The 13,727-nt window shown below is 48.6% G+C and overlaps 1 protein-coding gene across 12 annotated transcripts in view; it reads right to left on the bottom strand.

Moving 5' to 3' along the window:
- Positions 1-11,549, bottom strand: part of HTT (huntingtin) — a 137,239-nt gene extending 125,690 nt beyond the window's left edge. For 5 of the 12 annotated variants that reach the window (XR_012331826.1, XR_012331825.1, XM_033856579.2 and 2 more), the window contains exon 1: positions 10,708-11,548. Coding sequence is in view for 9 of the 12 variants with exons in the window: in XM_033856579.2 (XP_033712470.1) it covers positions 10,708-10,928 (221 nt within the window). In the remaining 3 variants the exon portion in view is untranslated. Of the gene's footprint in view, positions 1-10,707 lie in introns of all 12 variants that reach the window. The other 7 variants (XR_004526584.2, XM_033856578.2, XM_033856572.2 and 4 more) reach the window with 5 other exon arrangements.
- Between the last annotated feature and the right edge of the window lie 2,178 nt (positions 11,550-13,727).

Here is a 13,727-nt window from a genome sequence, read left to right as displayed (position 1 = left end):
ACATTAAAGTCTCTATTACAGCAGCTCAGAGGTTACCTAGTTTAAGACAGCCATCAAGAAAATTAAAGAACACTGACCACTCCAAGCACGTTAGGAAGCAAACTAACTCACTTATCCACTACTCTTTTCCAAAGTGAGAATCTGTCAAAGGCCTTAAGTGAACTGAATTCATACACCCAGGCTCCTAGCTATATAGGTAGTGGCCCCTCCCTGGGTAGCCTCTTACCGTGAGGTCTAAAATGATTCCTAGGGGGATGGTAATCAGAAAAAGGTCGACAAACACTAAACTGAGTGGACTTCACTACTTAACGATGGTCAGAATAGAAAAGTGATAAATACAAATGTGAGCTTCAAAAAGAACCTTGTCTCCCTCCTCACGTGTGGAACAAACCACAAGAATACAGGTAACAATAAACAATACAGCTCTCTGGACCTGCCGCCTGGTTTCCTTAAGACCTACTGTGCTGTTCCCCCAAGCCAGAACTTGAGCAAAAGTTTATGAAACTAGCAGAAAGTCAAAGAGAAAATATCAGTCTCACCCACCAAAATAAAAATACATGCTTCTGTTGTCTGTCTGGGTCTAGCTCCTCCTCCGAGCTCCTTGTGGGGAAAGCCTGCCTTATTCACCCGGGACCCTGCCCTAGGCCCGGCCGTCAGCCAGCACCCCCATCACACTCTTTGGTAGTAACTGTTCCTGCAATTTCCTCCCCAGGGATGACAGACTCACTAAGAGCAAAGGCCATATCGTGTCTCTCACTGGCACTCAGCACAGCACCTACACTGGAGCAGGTGTTTCAGACAGACAACAAAGGAATGGATAAGTAAGCTTTTGCTGTAGGAGGGTAGGTTACAAACACGTTAAAACTGACTCAAAAGTTCTTAAGTCAGTCTTACAAACAGGATTCAGAAGATAAATGATAATTGCTTTAAACTTGAGTTTGCATAACCAAGAGATGGAAAGAAAAGTAGAAACAGCAAAGCTTAAAAAAGAGAGAAACTGTAGGGCAACCCCACAGGCTTGAGTTCAAGCACTTTGTGGAGTGCGAGCTGCAGCCCTCAGCCCCTCTGGCTGTGACCAAGACGTCAACCACGACACGTCTGATGACCCTGACTTTCACGACTTCACTGCCAGAAAGAGGGCAGCACACGTTCTATCATGGTCGGTTACAAAGAAAGCACATGTTTTAAGTTTCTCTTCCTAACTCATCCACAATCATTTTCCAGCAATCCAAACACTTTTGAGGGGGAAAAAAAAATCTACCGTAGTATATTTAAATTTTCATCTTTCCACACTCAATAGATAGCCCTAAAATCATAAGAGTCTTCAGACAGACAGTCAAAGTCTTCAGTGGTTACTAGTCTTGCTATTAAAATTTAAACAATAATTACTAAGTACCTATTTTGGGTGAGGAGCATAAAAACAAACCACCTGACTGCTACCAAAATACTTATCCTGTAAAATCTTCTCTCTTATCACACTGAAGAATACCCACATTTTAAAGTGTGAGGGTCAGACTTTACCCTCAGACACCCCAACAAAGAGGCATTAACCAAAAATATCAGAAAACGAAAAAAACAGCCCTTCCAACACTACCCACTGAAAGATGTCAGGGCAGCAATGTAGCCCAAAAGGAACGAACACCCCCACCCAGTACAAACACCAACCCGGCTTAAGCAGGCCCAGCATAGTCTGGCCTCAGGCTACTTTCCTCCGTCAGGAAGCCTGTGTGGGAACTCTGGCCACTGGAAATAACTCAGTCGTTTTGGTCATGCACCTTCAAACTCAGTTCTTGTACATGCCATGGTCCCTGCTTCAAATACCTCCTTCCCGTCTTATTTTGTCCAATAAACCAACTTGGAAGTTTAAGAAAACTACAACTATTTCATTCCCCCATGGAATTTAATTAGGCTGATGAACTAAGTTGTCAAACTGACTTGTTCTACAAGAAGAGTAAGTATGGAAATTAAGGTGAAAACGGAACCGCCTTGCTCTAGGCAGGAACTGGATGAGCAGGGTGAGAGCTGGATAAACAAGGTAAGAACAGTCCTGATCCTTCAGCTGCTTTTGTAAACGTGCTTATTTTAACTCCAGCTTCAAAGTGAAAACAAACCAAGCCAGCCCCCCCCAACTGTGTAATGAAGCGATCTGTACACAAACACGCATCTGTAAGGAGGAGGAACATATAAAAATCAAGGACTCTACAGGCATACTACAAACACGTTAAATCGATTATCAAAGAACTAATTCTGAAAATGGGAATTCAAACCCTCTCGTCAAAATTCTTATTTTTAGAATTATGTATGAAAAATCTGATTCCAGGTTGAGGGTGTGCAAGGGAGGGCCTTGACTACTCCAGGAATTGAAAACGATCACCTATCGTGCACTTGTCTTGCTAGTTGTGGTCACAGGTACTGTCACATACACATTTTCGAGTCGGTGCCTACACACCCCACACGATGAGTAAAACTGAGGTCTAGAGGCTGCCCCGCCTGCAGGAGCAGGGCAGTAAATGGCCGGGCAGACATCCAGGTCTTCTGATTCCTCATCAGCTGCTCTCTAACTTTCACCAAGTACTATACTAATGAGAGTGTTCCTAGAAGATTAGGACTCTTTCGGATCTTTTTTTTTTTTAAAGAAGGAATGGAACACCAAAGTCATTTTGGAATTATGTTTCATACATAATTTTAAAATAAAAGTACTGCTTAAGGGAATTCCCTGGCGGTCCAATGTTTAGGACTCAACACTTTCACTGCCAAGGGCACAGGTTCAATCCCTGGTCAGGGAACTAAGATTCCACAAGCCGCTCGACACGGCCGAAAAGAAAAAGTACTGTTTGATTAGGGGAAGCAAGGCCTACGATTTCCCCACCACACAGTCTATATCACAGAAAAGGGCTGTGAAAGCCTTTCTTACTAGTAATTTAACTGAGTACTGTAACAATTACTAACAGAAGAAGGTGCAATTCAAAATGCGATCTATGCTAAGTGAAAAAGGTCTGACACAAAAGGCCCCATGTGTACGATTCCGTTCACAAGAAACGTCCAGAACAGGCAAATCCATAGAGACAGAAATAGATGAATGGTTGCCAGGGGCTGGGGGAGGGAAAATGGGGACTGACTGCTAATGGAGAGGGGCTTTCTTTTTGGGGTGATGAAATGTTCCAGAAATTAGACAGCAGTGATGGTTGCAGAACCTTGTGAATATATTACAAACCACTAAGTTGTACATTTTAAAATGGTGAATTTTATGATATGTAAATCATAATCTCAATTTTTAAAAAAATCTGTCTGCAAATCCCAGCAGCTCTTCCTCCCCAGAGGAAGGAATGTGACCACTCCTCGCCACCAGCACTGCTGCTCCCAGCCCGGCACAAGCTGCTGGCACCTCCAGCTTTGATTACTTCAACAGCCTCCCGACTGATTTGATGACTTCAATCAGATTTGATTACTTTAATAGCCTCTTTCATTCCTGCTCCCTGTCCACCAGGGGTGGCCCTCTTTGTTAATTAAAGTTTTTAATGAGGGGGACTTCCCTGGTGGTCCAGTGGGTAAGACTCCACACTCCCAATGCAGGGGGCCCAGGTTCGATCCCTGGTCAGGGAACCAGATCCTGAATGCGTGCCACAACTATGAAGCCTGCATGCCGCAACTAAAGATCTCACAGGCTGCAACTAAGATCTGGCACAGCCAAAAATAAATAAATAAATTGTTAAAAATCTTTCTTAAAAAAAAGTTTTTAATGAGGTAATTGTAGATTCACATGTAACTGTAAGAAATATCAATAAAAGAAATACAATGTGTACTTCACTCAGTTTCCCCCACTACTAACATTCTGCAAAACAATCACAGCCAGAACAGTGATACAATCCACTGATCTTTAGATTTCCAGTTTTACTTTTACTCATCTGTGCGGATGTGTGCATTTAGTTCTACACAATGTCATCAGATGTGTAAGTCTGTGTATCCACCACCAGAGTCAAGATATGGAACACTTCCGTCACCATGAGGATCCCTTGAGCTGCCCTTTGAGAACCACACCCACCTCCCTTGGCCCTCCACTCTGTACCTCCACCCACCCTTAACCGGGCAACCACTCATCTACTCTCCACTCCTAGAACTATGTCATTTCAAAAATGTTACATAAGTAGAATCAGCCCGTATATAACCTTTGGGGATTGCCTGTTTTCACTAGCATGATTTCCTCAAGATTCATCTTAGTTGTTGCATGTATTATCAGGAGTTTGTTCCTTTTTAGTGCTGAGTAGTTTAACCATTCACCTGTTGAAGGACATCTAAGCTGATTCTAGTTTTTGGCTATTATGAATAAAGTTGCTACAAACATTTGTGTACAGGTTTTTATGTGAACATAAGTTTTCACTTCTCCGGGATAAACACCCAAGAGTGCAACTGCCGGGTCATATAGTAACTGTATGTTCAGTTCTACAAGACACTGCTTGTTTTCCAGAGTAGCTGTCCATTTCATAGTCCCACCAGCGATGACTAAGTGACCCAGTTGCTTCCAAGCCAGCATCTGGTGTTGGCTTAGCATCGTAAGCTGTATCACTTGTTTGACTACACAAGTAAGCATCTGGTCAGAGTACAATCCAAAGTCCTTATACTGGGGTACAGGCCCTAAACGGCTCCCCCTCATCTCCTCTTTCTGGCCTCCTTACTACTCCTGCAACATGGAAAGCACTCCCGCTCATCTGTTCCCTCTACCTCAACCTCACCTCCTCCAGATGCCCACCCCCCTCCCCCTGCTCCAGCATCACCTTCTCAGTGCACTTCGCACCCTAAACACCACCACAAAGCTCCTCTCCCCCTTATTCTGTTTTGTCTTTCTCCATAGTCTTTGACACCACTGGCCTTGTTCACTGCTGTAACCCAAGGGCCCAGAACAGGCCCTGGCACACAACAGGCACCCAGTTGAAAGGAATCCTTCCAGGTCATCTAGTCCAGTCCCCACTTAAGTGCCCATTCCCAGTAGCTGGGAGCTCTTAATGCCACCACAGCTTACGTGTCAGTGTTACACCTACTTTACAGCTACTCAAATGCTCCATGGCCCTAGGACAGAGAAATGATACTGCCTCAGCTACACCTGGACAGATGTAAGCAACGTAAGTCTTCCCTCCCAAATGCTGATGGAATTTTATATTATATATTATTTTATATATATTATATTATATCAACAGAAAAGTAGGTCCTGATCATCGACAGTGGAGTTCTCCAGCTTTAACGTGCACATAAATTGCTCACAAAGCTGGTTAAAATGCAGACTCTTGATTCAGTAGGTCTAAGGTAGGGCAGAGATTCTGTACTTCTTATAAGCTCCCAAGTGATACCAAATTGCTGGCCCTGAGACCACACTCTGAGCAGCGAGGACCTATGGCATATCTCGTCTCTAACACATATTCTAGCACCCAAACTGATTCAAGCTAACACAACTTGTACTGTGTAAATTTTTCCTTCTTGCTGTCTGAATAAGACTTCCATTCCAAGGTAGTTTACTGAGTGATTGGCTCACTTGCAGGGACCAGAGGTAATGGGGGTGGGGCCTCTGAAGGAGGAGAGAATAGGAAAGCCAGGACACTGTAAGACCTTTGCCTTTACATCTCCATAAGTCCTCTTTTAAAAAGAAATTCTACAGTATTATATAGCAGTTAATAAGAATGATAGGTACTGCTATGAAACAATGTCTTTGGTATACTAAGTGAAATAATATAGTGTGAGCTCATTCATGCAAAAAAAAAAAAAAAAGGACTTGTATATGCATTAAAAAATCAGAGAAAACGGGCTTCCCTGGTGGTGCAGTGGTTGAGAGTCCGCCTGCCGATGCAGGGGACACAGGTTCGTGCCCCGGTCCGGGAAGATCCCACACGCCGCGGTGCGGCTGGGCCCGTGAGCCATGGCCGCTGAGCCTGTGCGTCCGGAGCCTGTGCTCCGCAACGGGAGAGACCACAACAGTGAGAGGCCTGCGAACCGCCAAAAAAAAAAAAAAAAAAAAAAAAAAATCAGAGAAAACAAAAGAAACTTAACAATTGTTATTTTTAGGGAATGAGACTAGGACAGCCAGGGAGGAAGACTTTGCTTTCCACCTTCTGTGCTATTTGAAGACGTTGTTGCAACGTATATGTGTAATTTTTTTTTAAGCTAGTTAACAAAAAGCAACCAAAAAAGAAATGCTTCCCCAAAGTGGTCCTATCATATCTAATCTAGGGGTGGACAAACTACAGCCTACCTGTTTCGGCCAGTCTAAGAAGTGTTTTTACATTTTTAAACGGTTGACACCCGCCCCAAAAAAAAATCAAAGAATAATATTTTATGACGTGAAAACTATACAAATTTCAACGTCCTTAATAAAATGTTATTGGAACAGAGGCTCACATTCACTTACATAGTGCTTCTGGATGCTTCTTTTCTACAATGGCAGAGTTTAATGGTTGCTACAGAGATGTATCATTTACATAAAATGTTTGCCAATGTTCAAGAATCAGAAGACTTAATATTGTTAAGGTGCCAATACTCCCCAAACTGATCTACAGATTCAATGCAATACCCATCAGAGAATTCCAGCTGGCTTCTTCGTAGAAACTGACAATCAGATCTTACAATTCAAATGGAAATGCAAGGGGCCCAGAATAGCCAAAACTATCCTGAAAAGGAATAAAGTTGGAGGACTCACATTTCATGACTTGAAACTGTGATACAAAACTAATGGTAGGGACTTCCTGGTGGCGCAGTGGTTAAGAATCCGCCTGCCAATGCAGGGGACACGGGTTCGAGCCCTGGTCTGGGAAGATCCCACCTGCCGCGGAAAAACTAAGCCCGTGCGCCACAACTACTGAGCCTGCGCTCTAGAGCCCACGAGCCACAACTACTGAGCCTGTGCTCTAGAGCCCGCGAGCCACAACTACTGAGCCTGTGTGCCACAACTACTGAAGCCCGTGCACCTAGAGCCCGTGCTCCGCAACAGGAGAAGCCACCGCAATGTGAAGCCCTCGCACTGCAACGAAGACCCAACGCAGCCAAAACTAAATTAATTAATCTTTTTTAAAAATTAAAAAAGAAAAACCTAATGGTAATCAAGACTGTATACGGACTTCCCTGGCGGTCCAGTGGTTAGGACTCCGCACTTCCACTGCCATGCGCCTGGGTTCAATCCCTGGTCGGGGAACTAAGATCCCACAAGCCGCCTCACAAGCCACAGGGCTCAGCCAAAAAAAAGACTGAAGAGACAACCCAAGAAAGGGAGTATCATTTTACAAATCATGCATCTGATAAGGGTCTAGTACCCAGAATATTATGAAAACTGTCACAATTCAACAATAAAAAGACAACCCAACTTCAAAAATGGGAAAGAATGAGGATGAGGGTCTGCAAGTTAAGCATAAGAAAGCAGCTGGGTCCCTAATCACTGGTGAGCTTCCTCAAGCAGACACTGCTGCCTTATAATAAATTCCTTCCTATTTAAGTTACGGCAGCAAGTTTTCTGTTACCTGCAGTTGAATATAACTGATAACACCAACTATGGCTAAATTATGTCATGCTTAGCAGACAGAGATGAACAAGTCCTGTTGGTTCTACCTTCAAAATTCAGTCAGTTCCCACCTTGCCACCCCTAACAACCTGACAGAATTCGCCAGCATCTCACCCGGGCACGTGGCTCGCTTCCCAGCTGGTCTCCTGCTCCTCACCATGCTGCCTTCACTCAGCTGTCAGCCAGTATTCACTGAAAAATGGAACTCAAATCCTGCCACCCCTCAGACCAAACCCTCCAAAACCTCCCACCTCACGTAGAATAAATGCCACTGTCTTTATTCCACCTTGAAGGGAGGGCCTACTGATCTATCTGGTACAGCACTCTCTCTACCTCTCTGACCTCAGCTCCTACTGAGTCTCCCTCTCGCTAATTCAACGGGCCACACCGCCGCCTCGCTATTCCTCCATCAGCGGGGTTTGGACCAGCTCCCTCTGCTGGAACGCCCCTCCACATACCTTTATGGCAATCCCTGACTCTCTTCTGGTCTTTACTCAAAAGACACCATCTCAGTGGCCCTTCCCGGGACACCCTATCTAAAACGTCAATACCTTATGAACCCTGACATTTCCTAGACCCCGTTCCCTGCTTTGCTGCTGTTCCTCCTTTGTTTACCACCGTCCAACATACTGTGTAGTTTTCTTATGTATCCTGTTTCTGGTCTATGTCCCTCACTAAAATGTAAGCTTCATGAGGGCAGAGCTTTATGTGTTCATGGCTTTAGCCCTGCACCTATTACGATACTGGCTGGCACACATTAGACATTCAGCAAATAATTAATATCAGAGAAAAACTAGGAGAGAATCTGAAGGAGAGTGAGAAAGTGCCAAAGGCCAACGTCAACCGCCTCATAATTGCAGTTAGGACCCTGCCAAGCTCTGGCACTCCCCTGCACGTCAGCCTTGCTGAGACTGTAGCCAGTACCGCCCGGAACCCCTGTATCCCATACGCTGAGCTGGGAGTAGGCACTCAGGTCCTTCAACTGAAGCCCAAGCGTGGCTGGTGACACCATAGTTCCACAGAGAGCAAGGGCCATAAAAATAGAACAGTTACTTTCTAATTGCTTTTGGCCAATCTTACTTTGGGGCATGGATTTTTCAGCTGAAGCATCTGAACAGAAACGTCAAGATCCAAATCTGTAAGCAGTGAGTTCGTTACTCAAAATTAATGAATACTTGCTTTCTCAACAGCAAAGTACATGAAAATGTAACATTTATGCATTTTATTTAAAATAACTATAATTCAGCCCAATGCAGGTGATTTCAGAGCATGCTAAGAACCTTTCAAAGTTACTATTCTGAAGTACTTTTGTTTTTAAATTTAAAATCTATCTTCATATATATAATACATAGATTATATCTGGTAGGATACACAAGGAGGAAGCTTGCCTCTGGGAATGGAGTTAGGTACTCAGGAGAAAGGAACAGGAGAGAGACATTTTAATTAACTTTTTGCAATTTTGGAATTTGTACCATGTTAATGTATTATTTATGCAAAAATGATAGACTAAATTTTAAAAATAAGCCAATCATACATTTCCTTACAATAATGAAACAAAATATATCTACTTTGTCAAGCTGGCTTAAGAAGGAAACCTCTTTACACCCGTATTTTGAAGAAGATAAGCTAATTCAGGTTCTGTCAAATCAGCATAAGAAACAGAAAGCATATTTTCAGACTGACCAAGTGTTTGAACAAGCAGACAGGGACGGAAGTAAGGCCTTCCTTCCCACCCAGAGCCCTGCTTGGTGCTTCCCGCCTTTATACACGATCACCCAGGGCATGGACTTCCACGACATCTAACTCCAGGAAAAGCACGACCATAAAAGTCTGGAATGGATAGTTATGGTTATAAATCACCTGCTGCAGAGAAAAGTCAAATTGTTAAAAAACAAACAAAAACCAACATTTTTCCCCTGTCAGTATCCAAACAGGTTTTTCACCTTTTAGCAGAAACCTTAATTTGTTTCCAGATTTTATTTTAACAGATAAGCCAAAATTACTCCCCAAAGTCTCAGTTTCTAATGAAACCTCAGGACACAGCAAGGACCATATCAGACGCACAACGAAGAAAACATTACTAAAAACGAATCAGCCTGAAGAAGGTACGCTTCTTGGAGGGGCTGCTTCGCGAAAACTTTCCTCGTTAAACGCCATCCTGTACACACCCAGATCAGAAATAAATTGACCCGAGATGAAAGAAAGGCCCGAACTGCAGCAGAGCACACACCCTGACCTCTGCTGAACACCCAGCACACAAGACTTCAGGGAAAAGTACTCGGCTCTCTTAGACGGTGTCGTTAATGGTCTCTCTTCTTCTGTTTCAAAAACTTTCCCTGGCACAAGCAACGGAGACCCCCTGCTTCCAAACAGTAGCACATGTCAGCAACAGGAAGCGTGCGTGGGGTCCGCAGACACCACTGCTCCGGCAAAGCTGGACTGCGACACTCCTGACAGGGACATCACTCGCCCCCAGCGATTAACCTCTCCCTCGGCAACATGTCATTTGTTTCCAACTGAGGACAGGCAATAAAGGGCAGTCAACTCTTCCTAATATTTAAGCCAGTTTTATTGCTTCTCACGCGTGAACAACCACCGTCTAGTCAGTTCACCGCTTACTTGGCAATCACAGCTCATTCAAGTGCCCGCAGGCCAACCCGAGCTGAGACAAGCCGGTCTCTCCCCGAAGCTCAACATTCTGCTGCGGATCCGGAACGACACGAAATGCCCTGAGGCTGCAGCCCCGAGCCACAGGCTGCTTAAAGGGGCCCTCGCAGGAGGCTCTCCATTGGGCCGCGCGCGCTCCCCCGCCCTCCAGCCCGACGTCCCAAGGCATGATGTCACCACTGTCCCCGCATCACTCCGGCTCCAATTCCCGGAGCATCCTGCGCCCCCAGCCCTCCTCCTCTCAGACCAGGAGGAGAGGGACGGGACGCGGCCTCGGCGTTGCCAAGTTCTGCTCACAACACAGCCCCGGTTCCTCCCCTAACTTCGCAGCCGGGAGAGCAGAGGACTGGGGCCGGGGCCGCCCCGGCGCCTCCGGGAGAGGCCGGCGAGGCTCCCCGCGCCTGCCGAGGGCCGGAGACCCACGCGGGGCCGGGGAACTGGGTGGGGACCACGGGGCGGCCCTGTCGCCGCGGGCCGGGGAGCTGCAGCGGGCCTGCACTCACGGTCGGTGCAGCGGCTCCTCGGCCACGGCCGGTCCGGGCGGCGGCGGCGGCGGCGGCGGGGGCGGGGGCGGCGGCGACTGCGGCTGAGGCGGCGGTTGCGCCTGCGGCGGCGGCTGAGGAGGCTGAGGCGGCGGCGGCTGCTGCTGTTGCTGCTGCTGCTGCTGCTGCTGGAAGGACTTGAGGGACTCGAAGGCCTTCATCAGCTTTTCCAGGGTCGCCATGGCGGCCTCCCGCCCCGCGGGAACAGCCCCCGGAACCCTCGGACCTGCTCGCGGTTCCGCTCACCAGCGCGGCAATGAATGAGGCTCGGAGGCACGGGCAGGAGCGGAACCGAAGCGCTCGGCCATCTTGGGTCCGTCCCGGCAGCCCCCGCGGCCCTGCGTCCCGCGACGCTCCGTCGTGGGGCGGGGCCAGGCTGGCGAGATTGACAGCCAGAGGCGGCGGCTTCCGCCATTGGCCGGGCGCGGCGCCAGCCAGTCTCCCGCGCCCGCCGTCTCGCTTTCTAGGACCGCCGCGACCACGGAGACCCCAGCGCTCCTCCAGGGCGCGGACTGGGGGCGCGGCGAGGAGGGGCGGGGCGGTCGTGAGCGTCATGCTCCCTCGGGAAGAAGCCCCTAGTCGAGGAGACCCCGGCCGACGCCCGGCGGGTGGCAGGGAGGGCCGGCCGTGGACTCGGAGCCGGAGACCCTGTGTGGGTGCTTGCTCACCCAGCGGCCCGGGCGGAGAGAGGGCTCACGGGACAGCCTTGCAGAGGAGGAAGGGGGAAGTGGGTCGCCCCGCGCGGAGCCAGAGGACCCTCAAGGCGGGAGCCCAGGTGTGGCCCCCAGAGAGGAGCGGAGCCCTGGAGAGCCAGTCTGCAGCCCGAGGAGGAGCTGAGGAACTTGGCGGAGGGCCTGGGGCAGGGACGGGTGGTAAAAACCTGCCTGGTCGGTGCCTGCTGCCCGGAGAGGCCGTGGCTGGTGCAGCGAGAAGCAGCTTTGACCCCAGAGACTGCCCCGCCGGCATGACTGCCCGGCCCAAGGGTGTGCCCCCCCTTGAGCGAGGCCGGCCGGCGTGGGAGGGTCCCGGGCTCCAGAGCCTCGCCACCCGGAGGGGCGGCAGTGAGCAAGCAGAGGGGCAGCGTCCGCTTGCCCGCAGGGAGTGGGTGGCCCTCAGAGAAGCCGCCTGGGGCAAGCAGCATGAAGCCTCCAGAGCCCACTCAGGGCAGCGACCTGTTCTAGGCCACAAGCCACGTCTCCGCCTAATTTCAGACCCTGTTGTCCCAAAGCAGTCAGGTGAACCCAGCATCGCCACAGGAAGCCTTGTCTCCAAGGGGACAGCGACTGCCCCCGCTTCAGGGGAAGGACCTCAGAGAAACTTGCCACAAGCCTTGAGGTCCCAGTTCCCTGATTTAATAAAGGCCCTTGTCCACAGGCCAAGCCATGTGCCAGCCCTCACAGGACAGGCCACAATGACGGGGCTCCAGGCTGTCAGGGACTGTGGTTGGCAGACTTCTCGGATGGCCTAGTGACCCCCCCTCCTGAGATCACCACCTTGTATAGTCCCCTCCCCTTGAGAGTGGGCTGTCACTGGAGGCTGGCTTCTGATTAAGGTTTACATTTTACAGCAAGACAAAAAAGTTTGAACAGAAAGTTCTCTATGTCGTTTGGGCCCCCTCCCTCCCTACTGTGCAGCGTGCATCTGCGTTACCCGGTAACCAGACCTCCTCCAAGATGGGAACGCCTGCGGGGCCGTAAAGATCAACTTTTCCTTTCTTCTGACCTAGCAATGGAACTTCTTACAAGGTTAGCATTCTTTCCCAACTCTGGAGGGGGCCGTACTGACTGCGCACTTTGTAAGAGTTTACCTGGACTATGTATCTTTGGTGAACTCTCTGTAAAATGTCAGTATGTCATTGTGATGTATGAGCCTTTGTCTCAAAAATATATATGATTGGGCTTCCCTGGTGGCGCAATGGTTGGGAGTCCGCCTGCCGATGCAGGGGACACGGGTTCGTGCCCCGGTCTGGGAAGATCCCACATGCCGCGGAGCGGCTGGGCCCGTGAGCCACGGCCGCTGAGCCTGCGCGTCCGGAGCCTGTGCTGCGTGGCGGGAGAGGCCACAACAGTGAGAGGCCCGCGTGCCGCAAAAAAAAAAAAAATATATATATATATATGATTGTGTCTTGGACTTCGACCAGGCAGAACAGCTCTCAGAGCTTCTGAGAGCCTGCCTTCTGGCTTATAATCCTCATTTTGGCTTGAATAAAATTCTCTATTTTCTTCTTAACTTGATTGTTAATTGAATTTTCACTGACACTTCTAACATTCTAATAGGCAAAGGTGGCACTCCTGGGATTAAGTAACAAAAGACTGAGCCTTCTGTCCTGCTGGCTGTCTGCACCTTCTTGGCTTGCACACGCGTTCTTGAAGCCAGGCTGCCATGTTGGGAGGCCCACTCGGCCAACAGCCCAGGGAGAACTGAATCCTGCCAACACCACATGAGCTCGGAGGTGGATCCCTGCCCAGTTGAGCTTTCAAGTGAGAGGCAGGTGGTACTTAAACGCAGGCTTTTGAGAGACCAGGGAGTGAAGGACCTAGTTAAGCTGTGCCCAGATTCCTGATCTGCATTAACTGTGAGATCCTGTGTTGTTAAGCCACCATGCGATTGGTTACACAGCAACAGGTAAGTGTATTAGTTCGCTAGGGCTGCGCTAACAAAGTTCCACAGAATGGGGGGCTCAAGTAACAAGAATTTATCCTCTCAGTCCTGCATGCTGGAAGTCCCAGATCACGGTGTGAGCAGGCTGGTTCCTTCTGAGGCCTCTCTACTTGGTGTGCAGACGGCCGTCTTCTCCCTGTGTCCTTGCATGTTCCTCCTTCTATGCACGTCTGGGTCCTAATCCTCTTTTCTTAAAGGACAATGGTCATATTTGATTAGGGCCCACCCTCATGACCTTATTTTATCTGAATTACATCATTAAAGACACTTTCTCCAAATATAGTCACATTCTCAGGTGCTAGGGGTTAGGACTCAGCGTA

The sequence above is a fragment of the Tursiops truncatus genome, chromosome 5, assembly GCF_011762595.2.
Source record: "Tursiops truncatus isolate mTurTru1 chromosome 5, mTurTru1.mat.Y, whole genome shotgun sequence".
NCBI classification, from domain to species: Eukaryota; Metazoa; Chordata; class Mammalia; order Artiodactyla; family Delphinidae; genus Tursiops; species Tursiops truncatus.
The sequence above is the reverse complement of the archived record's forward strand: the minus strand, read 5'-3'. Positions and strand labels throughout refer to the sequence as shown.